This window comes from Rhipicephalus microplus, chromosome 8 (assembly GCF_043290135.1).
Source record: "Rhipicephalus microplus isolate Deutch F79 chromosome 8, USDA_Rmic, whole genome shotgun sequence".
Taxonomy (NCBI): Eukaryota; Metazoa; Arthropoda; class Arachnida; order Ixodida; family Ixodidae; genus Rhipicephalus; species Rhipicephalus microplus.
In genome coordinates, this window is record NC_134707.1 from 118,213,091 (window position 1) to 118,228,890 (window position 15,800).

A 15,800-nucleotide genomic window follows, 5' to 3' on the forward strand; every position below is an offset into this window, starting at 1 on the left:
ATTCTGAAAAAAAAAATGCATACCTCAAAGCTGCTTCAGCACTTCAATTTAGTGTCCCCATAATAATGCTTCTGCCTTGCTGCATTGATTTTTCACACTACGAGTGAACCTCTATATAAAAATAAAATGCAAATTTAGGTAAAATTCAACATTATGCAAGTTGCACTCAGCTAACACACATGATATCTTAAGAAATATGAAACACATAGTGATCTGTGGGTTTCTTGCTGTGTCTGTTGTTTTTAGCACTTTGAACTCATGCTCAAGAATCACATTTAATTTTTGCCAGTTTCGCAATGGTGCAGCAAGCTTTTGTTAAAGAAAACAAACACAAACTTGGCAAGTGTCTTTTTTTTTCTGCATACACGCCAGGTTTTTCTGGGGGCACCAGTAAACAACGTAACCACCCGAAACCCCGGAGGGCCTCTCGATTGACGCAGCTTTTTCCGTCGCAGATTGTGACGTCGCCCTGTCGACGCCAGCCGAAAGACATCGTGGGAGTCAACAACACCAAGCAGCTGACGCGACGAGCAAAGAAAGGGAGGGGGGGTAGTTCCTACAGAAACGCGAGTGCAATGGAACGCGCTTGCACTACACCATCACGACCGACCAAATTTCGTTCGTTTCTTTCACGCCACCACTTGCCCGACACGCGAAAGCGCGCCGCACGCGAGGCGGTTGCCGAGAATGCAAGGGGGCGCGCCGCCCTAACCCACATACTTTTCGGGTATGTTTCTTTTCTCTAGAGACAGACTCCTACCACCACGATTAGGGCGAGGAGAATGGGGGGGGGGGGGTCATTTTTACGCAAGCTCCCCCGCCACTACCAACTTCGCGCACACCGAACCAGCTTCCTAATCGCGAGAACTAACCCTCCCCACGGTGTAGTTGTAACTAGGCCCCTACTACACACAAACGGCGGAAAGACTGCGAATCAAAGACTGTGTACGGCGAAGAAAAGAAAAAAATGGATCAGTTTCCTTTTTCGGTGTTTACTGATGAGACGATATATGCGCCACACACAACGACGTTCCACGACGTACTACTATTGCCAGTCGCGTGAATCACGCTCGCTGCGTTTCGAGGACCTCGCTCCGTCGTTATTTCGGGGCAGGAATTTTCCGAACGTAACGCGGGGGCGCCGAACGGCCGTCACGTGTCCACAATTGTACAGAAAAATTGGGCAACGCGCGACCACTCGAAGATGCCCGTCCGTTCATGCACGAGACCCCCTCCCCGAAACTAGCCGTTCGGAATTCCCGGAAAAAAACACTAGTAACGCCACGGAACTCAAACCAACGTCGTTACAAGGGCGCAGATGGTGCGAAAAGAGCCTCGGTTAAATTTACTTTCGGATACGTTGTGTACCACAACAGGGTTTTCAAAACTCCCGAAGGAACGGTCGCGGTAGACCGCCAAAGACCGAAAGAAGATGCGGCATTACTTCAACGGCCGCCCGCCAGGCCACCAGCCAGTTTTGCTAGCAACTTCTTGACCCGAGGATAGCACAAGCCCGAAGAGATCGAAGGAACTTTCTGCTAATTGATGTAAGTAACATTGATTACTCACCATACCACTAGCAAATGTCAGCCTTCGCCGTTCCACTCGAGCCCTCGAGCTCCGACGGTTGGTGGCCTGGCGGTGGCACGCACACTGTTCCGACAGTTTCGCATAAACGTAAACAAAGTCACAATTTATATTGACCTTTCTCTTTGCATGTTACGTAATATATGAATGTTTGAATAATTTGTTCGTGCAGTTTTAGATGGTAACTTTTTAATTTGATAATGTCGTTAGTGTAAACAGGTGCGTGCGAAACTGCGATTGCAGGCTTATAACAAGCTGGTTTCAATTTTGGTTACCATGGTAGTTCCATCAACCAGTTGCACAACTGGTAGGTGTTCTGTGGTTGCACCTGTTCGCTGTCTTGCGAGATTGTGCAGTTTCGAGGAGTTTTTAGTCTCTCTTACGAGTCAGCCGCTTCCGTTGTTTTTCCGCGTTGCTTAGTAAGTGTGCACTCTGTCGGATCACTTGCCAGCGGCCTTGTTACGACGCAACCGCGACGGTTTGTGAGGGACCTCGCCTGAAGACTGCGGCCATGACTCGTGAAGAACATCAGGAACTCGTAGCCGTCATTCGAGGCGTTCACGAGAAACTGAGGCTCGATTACCAGACGAGTGAGCTTTTTCTACCGTTTCAGTTGCTTCTTTGATAGAAAGCGCGGTTGCGATCGTATCTCGCATGTGCGAACGCGCGCCTGTGTGTGTGTGTGTACGAGGTTTATTAAGGTTCCCTTTTAACGATCACGCTTCTCGGTACGCTATTGCGTGAAAATCGATGTTCTCAATTCTCATGGTCCGAAGGGCTCCTCTTCTGTCAGAAAGTCTACAATGATCGAATGTGCGCATTTATTGCGAGTACAACGTGATGATCGTATGATCGTACTCCGGAAACATTGCGTGGATCCACAGTGACAAGAGCGCGAGGTAAACACGGACCGAATCTCGTCCGTATTCACCTTGCACTATCTTAAAGTATGGACACATACTTACTGGCCCGCATTCGCACGCCTCTATGTTACATGTATTGCATGGTTTCGTCTTCGCCGTGGCAGCTCGCACAAAGTGCACGTGTGTGTGTGTGTGAACAGAGAGAAAGGAATTCCCACACCAGCGAAGCGTGTGCAAATTCAGTGTTTTTGCTGTGGTCTGAGATACTTATATCGATATTCGTTCGATATATTCTTGTATAATGGTCGAAAGAAAATTTAAGTTCACATTGTTACTTACAGCGTCATACCACGTTTATTCATTACTTATTTGCAGTACTTCCAGTCTCTACTGAGACCATAGCAGGTGGCCACTCTGTGCAGATACTATGATTGTTCACCAATGTAACAAATCAGCAATACAGAAAACAAGAATAACATCAGCTTTGCACTTCGTACATGAGCAACATTTACACTATGTAGTGAGTGTGCAACAAGTACACCTTTTTTTTTTATTGTGGTGAAAGTATACACGCCGCTATGGCATACATGTAGTCTTTCCCACTGCCTTAGACACAAAGAACTGAACCCAACAGACAATCACTCCAGGAAAAATGTAGGGAATATTAATTGTTTTAGCATCGAAGCTTGGGCGTGTTGATTGATTATTGGAAGGAACACAGTGCAAAAGAAGACGGGGACAAGCAAGGGCGACACATACGCGGTGCTTACTTACAATTTATTATAAGCTGCTGTAAGTCAGCACTGGTCATTGCTCTTCCTTGTTTCTTGCTTTTTTTTTGTGATGTGTTCCCACCAGTAATAATTCTTGTTATTAACTATAGTTAATGACAATTATAATGGTGTAAATTTAATTTAAGTGGATGATAAAAAGACTATCGCTCATTGAGATCCAAACCCACAGCCTTGGAGTTATATGCCTGATGCTTTACCAATACTCTGCTTTCTCTTCTGTAGTGATGGTTAAGAAAATACCACTTTGTTAAATCCATGAGCCTGCACGAAATCTTTGACAACAGCAGAAATTTTTTGCTAATAACAATTTCTGGGCTTTTACGTGCCAAAACCATGGTATAATATTAATGAGAACTAACCGACAAATAATTAATATTGTGCCTAACAAAGAAAGCGAGCCCTTAAGATTACACTTAAAATCACGGTGCGATACTGAGGCGCACTTAGAGAGCTCACAAAATTTCGAACATCTGGTGCTTTTACCGCAACTAACATCGCACAGACCTCAAGCGTGTCACCTCGACCGAAATGCGACTGTTCTACTGTGGCTAGAATCTAACCCGCGACCTTTGCGCCAGCACCGAAACCACTGCAGTGGACGACATTGTGCCTGCAGTGCATGGAGTGAGCGATATATAGAATGCACACTCTAGGCTCATGTGTCTATATCATTTCAGATGGGGATGGGGATCAAGTGTGGAGAGACCACTGCGAAGACGTGGAGACGAGGAACAAGTATGCCGAGAGCATGCTCCAGCTGGCCACGACCATCTGGCCGTGCAAGGATCGCATCGAGTGGTGCCATGACACCATGAGGCAAGGACGCATTTTTTAAGAGCCAACAGCTGTAACATCGATTATTAATTAATCCTTGCTCTATTACCTCCTTAGTTTACTCAGCCATTGTAAAATCCTACTGCACTGAGAAACATCCTTAACACAAGTTGAGATTAAGAAATGTTTTTGTGTGAGTAAATTAGGGGCACAGGTCTGCAAACTCCCTCACGAGTCTACCCACTCAGACTGGGCCGGGAGTCTGGGGGGAGTGATATTTTCGTGAGTTTGGGTCCGAGTGAGCCCCATGGAGGAAAATTTTGGGGAGCCTGAATTCGAGTGAGTCAGATATTGGGGTGTCTGAGTGAGCTCCACCTTTTATTGCCGACCTGTGATTAGGGGCATAAATCATGGCAGATCCGGGAGTTCCGACCGCCCCTGGTAGTCAGGCTTGGGGGCGAGAACCCGTTGCAAGGTCCCCTCTTGAGATCCGTCCTTCTAACATCACATTTGCATTTCTTGATAAGTATATCGCACTTTCTCTTAAACTAACTTTGCAGTCTGAAGCCCTTGCGATGAGCATAAGTTATGTGCTAAGATGAAATCTGCTGGTCATTTCAATAAGCACTGTAGAGTATAAGAGTTTCCTAAAATGAACTAGAGGGGACTCTGGTGCCGCAATTGTTCAGCGACCATAGGAATGATGGGTAGTACTTGGATTTGCCTAGTTTTTGTACTTGGGGGCGGCGGATTGCTCTTGTGGCTTCGTTTATTGCTGGTTTCGGTTTTGTTTCAAAGAAAAAAAACGAACCCTTTTGAACTTTGTGCTCCGATTTCAAAAGGTAAGCCTAAAAGAATTGGGTGATGAAGCACATCTGCAGAACTTTTGCTGATTTTTGTTTCGTGAGAAAACAACTCCAAGCCTCACGAACACACACAGAGCCAGAAGTGCGGAGATTAGACAGATCGTGCACTACCCATCATTCCCATGCTCGCTGAAGCACCGTGCGTCCATAGACACTAATGCCAGAGTTTCCTCTAGTTTATATTTAGAAAACTCTATGCTGTAGAGCACGAGACTCATGAAATGCTACAGGTTGACGTGCCGCACTATATATTTGTTACACAGGGCTTTCAAATGCGAAGTAAACAAAGGATCAGCGATCAGCTGTCATTATTTATGTCGAATATCTGTTGGAAACCATTCACAATAAGAACCTGAATCCAACTGCTCGACTATGAATGCGTTCCTTGAAAGAACATCAGCAGTAAAAGTAAGAACACTAATAAACCAACTCTGCCGCAAACCGTGCGCTGACAACATTGGCTGTGCGATGCTGTTTTCCCTCATCCGGCGCCAACGCTGGTGCTCCTTTTTTTTTTAATTAAATCAAATATGAAAGCATGACGCTACTTTAAAATAATTTGAAAATAAAACAAGTTTGTAAAACAAAATGGCTACCTGATAAGTGTGTCCTTGTAATTTTTCTGGATTTGCATTAGTGGTGGGCGTGGTGTGTGGGCATGTGCGTGTGTAGGCAGGTGTTTTTTTGCAGATGTATTTGCATGCATGTGTACATGGGCAGGTGTTTGTGTGTGTGGGTGTGTTTGTATGTGTGTCTCTGTAGATGTGTTTGTGCTTGTGTGTGTATGGACATTTTTATACATGTTCGTGCGTGTGGTTGTTTTGAGTTGTCCTAACGAAAGCTGTTTCACTGAAACAGAAAACACTAATAAATAAAAAGTGAGAAACTGCCTAAGCAGATAGATCGATGTTTAAAAAGGGTAAAAGCGCACTGAATACGAATACACAAAGAAAGAACACACACACACATTGTGTATATGTATTCAGTGCGCTCTTACCCTTCTTAAACATGGAATACCAACATGCCCACTTTTCCACCTTGGTAGATAGATCGACAACTTTCGAATTGGAATTTTGCACCCAGCTTCGTTGCTTCAAAAGTTGACAAATTAATTTTGCCTAATTCAGCAGTTATGCGGAACGTATAAAATACTGCAACTTACTTCATGCAATAGTCAGCAACGTGTATTTTTCTGTGTCATGATAGAGTGCATCCAGATATTTTTAAACTCTTGCTAAGGTTATCTGGAGCACCCTCTATACTGCGAAATGATGCTGTTAAGAAAACTCTAAGACAAAGTATGTCTATGTAGGGAGAAATTAAACATTGACAAAAACCACTTAAAAACAGCAGCAGATGTGTTTTCAGCGAGCAAACTACTTTCAAACCTCAACATAACGAATTCAAATTTAACAAAGTATTGGTTATAACAAAGTAAGCGACCACCAGCTTTGCCATAAATACAGCGTCATGAATAATTGTTTGTAACAAATTTTCTGATTAAACGAAGTATTTTCATGGCAGATGCGACTTTGTTTTAATTAGGTTTGAGTGTAATTGGCAGCCTGGCAAAAAAGACTTGTAAATTACCAACATAAAAATTGAAAGAAAGTTTAAATTTAAATGCCTGGTTTGCTTCATGAAACACAGTATTAATGATGAATAACCGACAATAATGCCAGGGAAGTATAGGGGTTGTTATTAGAAGTAATTGTAATGTAAATGTGAAGAAAGAAAAGTGGACGAAAAGACAACCTGTCACCGGCAAGAGCCCAAAAGTTGAATGAAAGGTGGGAATTTCGAAGGCTCGTTCTTCTGTTTGATGCAACCTTTGTGAAAACCAACAGATAACGAGAACAAGGAATGTATAGGGGACATTAATTGTGCTGTTTTAATTGTATCGTAGTGATTGTGATATTGATGTAAAAAAGGCATAGTGGAAGAAAAGACAGCATGCTGCTGGCATGGACTGAACCTGCAACCTTTGGGTAATGGGCCGAATGCTTTAACCGATGAAGCTATGGTGGTGATCGTCCACTTTATCGGGCACTCACGTGCATGCAAACCTGGGACTGTTAGTTACATACCCAATAAAGTGGATGAGAAGATGACTAATGTCGTAGCTCAATTCGTACGAGACTCGGGCGTGTTATTCGAAGGTTGCAGTTCAGTTCGTGCCGGCGGCAAGTTGCCTTTTTGTCCACTTTAATTTCTTTGCATGAATATGCAATCACTACTATACTATTAGGACAGTACAATTAATGTCTCATCTTCACTATCTGTTAGTTTTTATCAAGGCTGCACCAACCTAAAAGTTTATAATTCAAGATGAGGGCAACTTAAGATCTTTTCTATTATACCTTAACAGCGATGCTGTTCTTAGCCGAGGTTTTCATGTTGGGTATTGTAGTAGTGCTGATCACGTGGCTTCGTATTGAAGCGATAGTTAGCCTCCGTAGGAAGGGAAGAGCTGCGTACACTTCAAAGAGTGAAGGCGGCGGATGTCAAGGGGTAAACCTTCGAGCAACACACCAACATGGGACGACGGCGAGACGCAGTGGAGTGTAAGATAGCGTGTCACTATCAGTGTTCATGAGCTTGCACTCTCAAAATGGCAAACAACTCCTATTTTCCCAATGAAGAAGGTGCCCAACATGAGCGTCAGCGAGAGTTGACGCGAGAATGGGCATGTCGTTGCTGAGCCAACCATGCTCGTGCAAAAGAGGCAGAAGCTAAGCCCCAATTAACAAAAGACTTGAGAACTATAGAGAGGTATGACATATCCTGATGAAGAACAGGCAGCATAGGCTTCGCTGTTTCGACAATGTCCGTGAAGGGGAGCTAGCTGGATTTTTTTTTCTCTTTTTTTTTGCTTTTTCAGACAGACTTGCTTTGTTAATCAGTAATTCTAGAATTCGAAGAAGCTGCCTCGAGTAAAAAGGGCTGTATGTGTGCCAAAATAAATTAGCTGTTGACACAAACACTGTACATAAAGGGTGTAAGAAGAAAGATGGGCTCAACGATGGCACTACAACTCATTGCTATTTCAATAAAATTAGGTGAAAAAGCAGTCATTCACGACGTCTTTGTACCTATTCCAACTCCTGCATGACAAGTTCAGAGTGCTGCAATGTGGATCGATATGCAGATTACGGTCGACAATATTTCCTCAGATTGTTCATTTATTCATTTTTCGATACTGCAGCCTCACCAGGGCTATGGGAAAAATGGGAATCGTTCACCACACTTCAAGCTCAGACGAAGAGTTACAACGTGGCAGTTTACAAACGCTCATAGCACTAGCGTTAAATCGCTGAGGGACATAAACTGTATTCGAACATGTCAATTCTGGTTTTAAATGTTACAAGGTGTCAGCACGAACAGTGCTTAGTGTGTCCTTACTAGGGATCGCAGGTCATGTGTTATTTCTTTACTGATGATACATAGCTTTTTAATTCACTTCAGTTCTTTTGTATTCATGTTATAACTACTGAACTACAACTATAAACTGCAAATGATGTCTCCTACGCTTTCTCGCTTCACTGGCAAAGCTTCTACTGGGGTTAGTTCGTACGGCATTTTAATGTGGTTGTGCTGAGAGAAAGGCGCAAAAGACAAACAATGAAGAGCGCTCTACTTGTTCAGTTGTCTGTGCCTTTCGCTCAGTGCGACCACGTTGGAATGGCTTTGTTGGGCTGTGTGTAACAAAGAAACGAGCCTCTTGATGAATTCTTGTTCATTCGTTCTTACCAGGGAGTACTTCTTTGGAGGTGGTCTGGAGCGCAGCCTGCAGAGGCACTACAGGAAGATGGGTCTGCAATATCCCGAGTCTATTATCAAGCAAGCCAGACAGTAAGTTCGATCAGTCTAGCCACAGTGCAAAGCAAAATACTGGGTCAGTTAGTATGTATTCATCATTACAAGAGGTCATGCACTAACTACGAGGACAAAGAAAAAACATGACTCAAGTGCTCACTTTAAACTAAAGTTTAACAAGAGAAAACGGATACCGCCTTGAAACTGAGCCTTTGCTACACTTTGCATGCATTCAGTTCTCATAGCTGTTTCCAAAAGCAGTTACTGTGGAGTAGGTAGAAGTGACTTGAAGATGGCTATTTTCGTCTTGCTATCAGGCACCCCTGCAGCACGTTAGGGTTTGTTCCTAATTGAATTACAAGCATGAAACAGTTTTCTGTGGCACAAGGCTCTCCCACCGCTGAAGCCTGTTGTGACTTGCTGAAATGGGTGCAGGTAGCATTGCTAGTGGTGGCAGTTTTATTGAAGGGTTACCTTCTCAGCCCCAGGTGACAAGTGCCTGCTGCAGTCCGAATGGGTGCGCCGAGGAGGAGCAACCTAGGAGGCTTTAAACCCTCTCACTCCCAAAGAACACGGTTTTAGGAAGGCAATACTTGAATATGCAGTTTTGACATATTGGGGTCGATTTGGTGTAGGTATACGACCAGCCTATATGAGCAGGGGAAACCCTAACCGCCTGGCCTGGTGCCAACTGAGCCACACGGCTGAGGATTCTGAAGATTCGGACCGACTATGGCTTCTCAACGGTCAGAACAGTCCCCTGTGAGGGCGGAAATGTTTTGGTACTTGGGGAAACTGAGAAGAGATATCACCATCCTGCAGGACTACCTGTCTAGGAACATAGTGTTGACTCTCTATGACACAAATTTGTGCTCGCCTGCAGAGGTTGAGACTTTTTTCTTTCGCAAGTCGTGTTGAGGCCAAACTGACGTTGTATAAAAGACAGCCTATTTTAGAAGCTCCTGTTTATTAAGTTCGATTGTCACAACAACCTTCTCAGCTTACCAAGTGGAGCAGATGGTATATCATACTTCTTTGCTCAATTACACGGCATTCGTTAGTGACTCGAGTGATTCACTTGAACCATGCCGTTTCCAGCATAGCTCAATTTGTTGCCAATAATTATGTCGATTTCGGTGGCCAAGACTTGTTACTATTGCTGCAACATTGCGTACTTTTTATTGCCATTGATATCTGTAAATATACCATTGTTACATACTGTGTACCTTGTAACCCCCTCCCCCATGTGTAATCTATTAATGGTACTGAGGGTGCTGTGATAAATAAATATGTTCTCTGCAAGCATTAGTGCACTGAAGGTTTACATACAGCATTATGCTGCACTTAATAAATGTCTTTGCAGAGTATCATGCTAGAGTGCTCATTTGGGCCGGTTCATACAGGTGCAAGGAAATGAGGAATGGCTCGAAACACAAGACAATGACAGAGATGGAGTAAAGCTTTATTGTGTATCAGTGCTTGGTCCGTCTGTCATTGTCCTGTATTTCATGTAGTTTCTCCTTTCTTTGATCGCTATCGTAGTTGCAAGCAGTAAGACTTTCACCGCTGATCAAATCAGCAGTTGCAAAAGTGCATGCTCTCTCAAGACAAAGTTGTGGGGTGCGTTCTCCTCCATGTGGCATTTACATTTGTCGAAAATTGGCAACTCTTTAGTTTTTTTTTTTTTTTTTTTTTTTTAACGTGGGAGATGGCCGCGATCCTCCTTCTATAAAATGGGGTGGTATCCTTCAAGACCTCAATAAAATTTTTCTTCTATTCGTCCAGTTAACGCTCCCATGATGGTACCATTCAAGGTGATATTTGCTTTTACTCTCACTCTTTCTGCGAACGTTCCATTGGTATAAACAAAATCATCAATACTATCACCTAACCTTAATATTCTTATGGCATGAAATGTTTCACCAACCTGGGTAAGCCACAAAACCACCTCTTAAAAGCATACAAATCCTTGAGAAATCATCACAATGCTCTTGCAGGCATTTACATTCCAGGCGCTTCATTTTAATCATGGAAACACAATGAGTACACAGTGTTGGGTTACACCTGTATTTTTTTTAATGTTTTTTTTTTTCAGGAACTTGGGATTAGTTGAAGAAAAGGTGTGTCTCCTTGACGTTGGAAGCTGCTACAACCCATTCAGTGCCTACACTGACATTAATGCCGTTGCCATTGATTTGACACCTGCTACGGAGGTAAAGGGCTCTTTTATGATTACATATAAAGCTTGAGATTTCAAAAAAGTACTTGTGCTGAAGTGTCTGTGCACAAATGTGGATGTAATGAATTATCTATTGTATCTAACCACAGTATAGAAAATTTTTGGTTGCAGCGATGTAAGTGAAGCATATTTTTGCCATTCAAGCAGTGTCATGAATATACGTCTGTAAATAATTCTTGGCTCTGACACAGATATTTTTATCTCTAACAGAGTTGGTAAAAAATGGGTTTGGACTGTGTCAGGGTGGCAATCACTGTCAAGAAAAGTCATTTGGGGTTTTCCCACTGCTCCCGCACATGCAGTCTGATTTTTCTTTGCTGCTTGCTCATTTATTCTATTAAACAATAACTTAGATTGAGGGTAATGCAGCTAGCCGTGGAAAAAAAATGATAGGTGTAACCCTAAGGGATCAGAATGGGTTGATGGAACAAACACATGTTGAAGGGATGCTGACCAAACTTCTTGCCACCAAGATTTGCCGCCAAATTGAAAGATCGGGCTCTAAAATCGATATACACAACCTTCATTTCAGGCAAAAAACAGAGACAAATAATGAATTTGATGTGTTTTTTACAAACTTCTTCTACTGGCAGACACGCTGTGAACTAGATAAGAGGACATTTCGTGGTGTTTCATGCGCCGAAAACGAGATTGTCAGCAATGTCAGCCATTTCCCGCATCTCCCAACCTTCTCAGCACCCACTACTGTTCCAGGAACTGCTATGAACAGTGCCGGCAGCGCAGAACGCTCCCAGCTGGTGTGATGCCCCTAAAGCAGAAGTCTCAAACTCACCTCTTGCCTCTTACACGAAAATTAGTTGCAAGACTCTTTTTCATTTACTTTGCTTTAATCAATATTTTGTTATATCCGTGCTCGTTATGTCAAGGTTTGAGTGTATGCTTTATGTATATTTGCGCACGCATTTGTGTGTGTGTGTGTATGTGTAAGCAAGCAAAATGGAAAATTTTCAGCAGGAGGGGGGGTTGTACCACCTTGGCCCCCGAAATCAAATGAAAAAACAATGAAGTGAAGAAATAATGAGAATATATGTAACTTAGAACATCATCAAGCAGGTATCATACACATATTAGAGAGAGATCTACGCTTCTTCTCTATGAGCAAACAGAACTGCGATGTGGACTTTACTTCTTCACTATCAAGAGCTAATTATCAAAATGGAACTAACTGCAACCTGTTTCCGAGCAAGCTTCTCATGGTCTGATCACAGTGAGATTGCGTTTCTTGTATTTGTTAGCAGTGGTTGTAATGCATCGTGTCATAAGCAAGAGCGAGAAGTCTTCTGAGAAAGTCCACATGCACTCCATTTTTTCTGGTGGTAAACTTTGCTAATGCCATCTTAAAGTGTGGCGGTTCGGGCTAGTTGGTATGACATGATGATAGTTATAGCGTGAGAACAGAACGACGGCTCTTTCTTGTCTATTTGTCACCGTTCTGTTCTCGCGCTATAACTCTCATCATGCCATCTTGGACTTTGGGGCTGTCCAGGGAAAGCAGCCTCCCTCCACTCTGCCAGTAAGTCAACTTACTGAAGGAGATCCCTTGCTTGGAATTGTACAAATAAGTTTTCTTTTTGCCACAATCTAAAGTTAGTACAGGGTCGCTCCAAAAACAAAATTTTTTAATCAGAACGATGGTGGATATTGATACAAACATGTATACATTTAAATATCGGTTATAACGAAGAAAATGAAAAATAGCATTGCAATAGATACAGTGTTAGGAATAACCTTTATAACGAATTTTCGGATATAAGGAACTTACTTTACGATATGATGCAACTTTGTTATAATGAGGCTTGAGTGTATTACCCTTAAAAGCTTTAAATGTTATGCACATATTTTTGTTCTGAACAGTGCCCACAACTCATAACTGAAGCTACTTGCCTAAAAACTCACTTTCTAGCATAACAGCTGCCTATATTGAAATCTGCCCTGTATTCTCTCTCTGCCTCTGCAGGACGTCATAGAATGCGACTTCTTGAAGTTGAACATCATGCCTGGAGGGGCCGAGAATCTGGCAGGCAGTCTCGAGACACCCCTGAAGGCTCTGCGCGAGAGCAGCTTTCAAGTGGTCGTCTTCTGTCTTGTCCTCGAGTACTTGCCCTCCTGCACACAGCGGTGGTCCTTCTGCCGTAAGGCAGCCTCGTTGTTGAAGCCGAACGGCCTATTGTTCATCGTCACGCCAGACTCCAAGCACCAGCAACGAAACGCTGCCATGATCGCCAGCTGGCGCAAAGCTCTCGAGCACATCGGGCTTCTCCGCGTTCGCTATGAGAAGAGGCAGCATCTTCACTGCATGGCTTTCAGGAAACAACTTCATCGAACAGACGAGACATTCAATCCAAGAATTGCCGAACACGGCAAAACTGTGACGAAAGAACTGTACTGCGATGGCGAAAAATGTTCAAATAATTTGGGAAATATCAAATACTCCTCTGATAACCCCATGGTTGGCAGTGAAAGACATTTTGTCATACAAGTCATTAGTGTGGCAAGTGACAGCATAGGCAGGCCAGCCAAACATCGCAATAGGATATCTGGTATTGAGTGTGAGAAAGAACGTGCTGAATGTTCATGTTCTAAATCTACAGAATTCATTACAAGCACGTTGGAGACCATTAGCAAGCATACAGGCAAAAAATCGAGGAAACCAGGCCTACTCACAACCATTCCACTAGCAAGCAGCATTGGCAAGAGATGCCAGAGCGATGCTTTAGACGAAGTCGGCGAAAGTCTAGCAGATTCTGCAAAACTTCAAACTAACAGCATTTGTAGAAGTGATATTGAGGCCGATAATGACAGCGTGGCTCAGCTAATGTACATACCACAGGACTCACGGGACTACGTGGCTTTGTTCACCAGGAACCCTGTTGAGGAGCGAACTAGTGACGAAGACGTTTCTCTGAAAGATGGGTTTCTCGAACTGCCGGATTTAGATTATGCATGAAATTAAAGCGAATGAGGCTTTGTTATGTTGAAGCCCAGTCCTTCTATGTTTCTTTTATTTCAGTTTGGATCAATTTGATTTGATATAGTCGTTTATCACAACACATATGATAGGAAGCTATGGAAAAAGCCATTCAAAGATAGCTTGAGGGAGTCCTTTGCACTCATATCGGCAAAGGCACAGGCGTTTCGCTTACTTTGTCTTACACTTTAATATACCATAAATATTAACACAACTTTGTTACACACTTTGATGAAACCACCAAATTACACAAACACATTATTAGTTGCTTCTTTACAGAGAACGTCGTGCATTAACACCAGTGTGTCGGAACGGAACAGGAACGTAACTGGAACATGACCTATTATTTTATGCTGGAGTAAAACCTAAATTTTTTAAATCATTTTTCGGTTCACGAAGAAACTTGGCAATCTGGAGGTCATGAAATGTGAGCAATAACAACTCAGGGTATAAAGTTAGTGCTATCTCAATCATGAATTGCAATGATATGTTGTCATGTTTCAAGATACAAAAACAGTGGAAGCCAGAGATATTTACAGTAATCCAAGTTGACTTTCATGTGCATGTTACGTATCACAATGTAGTTAGAGCATTCTTGGTGCCAGTTTGTTTTATCAGAACGGCAGTCTTGCACAGAAGAGTACATTCGATGATCTACTTCTTCTGACATCATGCTCGCTCTCTTTGCACAAAGCACTAATACTGCCAAAAAATTCGCAAATAACTTTTGAGAAAGTAACTTGTAGAAGGATACTGGTTTGTGCTAGTTAGTGATAATTTGAGGTAAGGCTACTTTCATTCCTCTGAAGAATGTGCTTTAACCGTGTCTTCCTATCTTAGGAGGAGTGTACATATCTATAGAACAAAAACTAATGTTTCATTCATCTCAAACCACAGGTTGGGATCGTTTCTGTTTCATGGGGCATTTCGCCTGTTATTCTTTTTTTATTTCTTTCTTCAATAAATGCCATGTTTTCTAGTTTTTAGACTGGTTCTGTTTAAATGTGTATGCGCTAAATTGCTAGATCTTGCTCATTTAGACTGTAGAGCGTTATACGTAATTCCATTCATACGCTCCAAACAGGCGCGTTCTTCTTCAGCAGTTAACCCTATCCTTCCCTTTTGAACTGCCACTGCTCCTTCACTCGCTTTCACAGTCATATTTATTGTTATTCAAGCACCGACTCTCCACACACTTTACTATTCTTCAAAGCCCGCCTCAAATACATAACGTGTCAGAGGGAGTTGACTCTCCAACCAGAATATGTCAACAGTTCTCGCTCAACACCAGCGCTGGCGCAGTCACTGACAGTGAACTCGAACGTAGCTCAAAATTCACATTTTCCTTTAATCCAACAGTACCTCTCCACATTATGTGGAGCACTAAACAAGTTTCGCTGATTCGCAGTCAACTTGAAGCATTAGGCGAATCAAATGCGGTGCATTTGCCTAGTTGGCAGAATTAGGAATGGTCCAAGTATTTACCAGTGACAAAAGGTGCTAAATAATGGTATGTTTTGTGAAAAAAAATATATATAACGATACTTAAATGGCACACCGATCACGCCGTGAAAACTGTCAGCGTCAGCGCGCTGATGCCTCAGCCAACGCCATCTAGAATTGCTTCGTTGCACACCTTAAACTTTGCTCATTGAATAGGCTAAGCGATCACATCTTCCTCAAAATTTGATGGTTCAAGATTCAGATTACCTTAATCCAGCTCAATCGCATTTAAGCGAACCAGTTTAATGTGACGATGCACAAGTCACCGAAAGTCTGGTCGTTCTCAATTCACTCACATGTAAAATGTTCAGGATTACCTTATTAATCCAGATTTATTCAGTCATGATTATTCCAAAAAAACACAGCCTA

At 42.7% G+C, this 15,800-nt stretch overlaps 2 protein-coding genes across 3 annotated transcripts in view; one reads left to right on the forward strand and one right to left on the reverse strand.

The window, feature by feature from the left end:
* mri (BTB/POZ domain-containing protein mrityu) overlaps positions 1-1,644 on the reverse strand; it is a 120,212-nt gene extending 118,568 nt beyond the window's left edge. Inside the window, exon 1 of the mRNA XM_037416815.2 lies at positions 1,570-1,644. The gene's annotated coding sequence lies outside the window, so the exon portion shown is untranslated. The remainder of the gene's footprint in view (positions 1-1,569) is intronic.
* Samtor (S-adenosylmethionine sensor upstream of TORC1) lies at positions 1,265-13,939 on the forward strand. Of its 2 annotated transcripts, none has more exons than XM_037416814.2 (5): positions 1,265-1,547; positions 3,922-4,060; positions 8,638-8,736; positions 10,796-10,913; positions 12,918-13,939. In XM_037416814.2, exons 2-5 carry the CDS (start codon positions 3,993-3,995, stop codon positions 13,905-13,907), a joined length of 1,275 nt encoding a protein of 424 aa, XP_037272711.2. In that variant the 5' UTR covers positions 1,265-1,547; positions 3,922-3,992; the 3' UTR covers positions 13,908-13,939. The 2 variants fall into 2 exon arrangements, with proteins under 2 accessions (XP_037272711.2, XP_037272709.2); XM_037416812.2 differs by lacking the exon at positions 1,265-1,547 and adding an exon at positions 1,958-2,177.
* Positions 13,940-15,800: the final 1,861 nt, after the last annotated feature.

Excerpts from the sequence above, each read along its gene's own strand:
- Samtor (XM_037416812.2), top strand. The coding sequence starts at position 2,099 with ATGACTCGTGAAGAACATCAGGAACTCGTAGCCGTCATTCGAGGCGTT. Across the intron at positions 4,061-8,637 it reads TGGTGCCATGACACCATGAG|GGAGTACTTCTTTGGAGGTG; the intron begins GCAAGGACGCAT and ends CGTTCTTACCAG. Across the intron at positions 10,914-12,917 it reads ATTTGACACCTGCTACGGAG|GACGTCATAGAATGCGACTT; the intron begins GTAAAGGGCTCT and ends CTGCCTCTGCAG.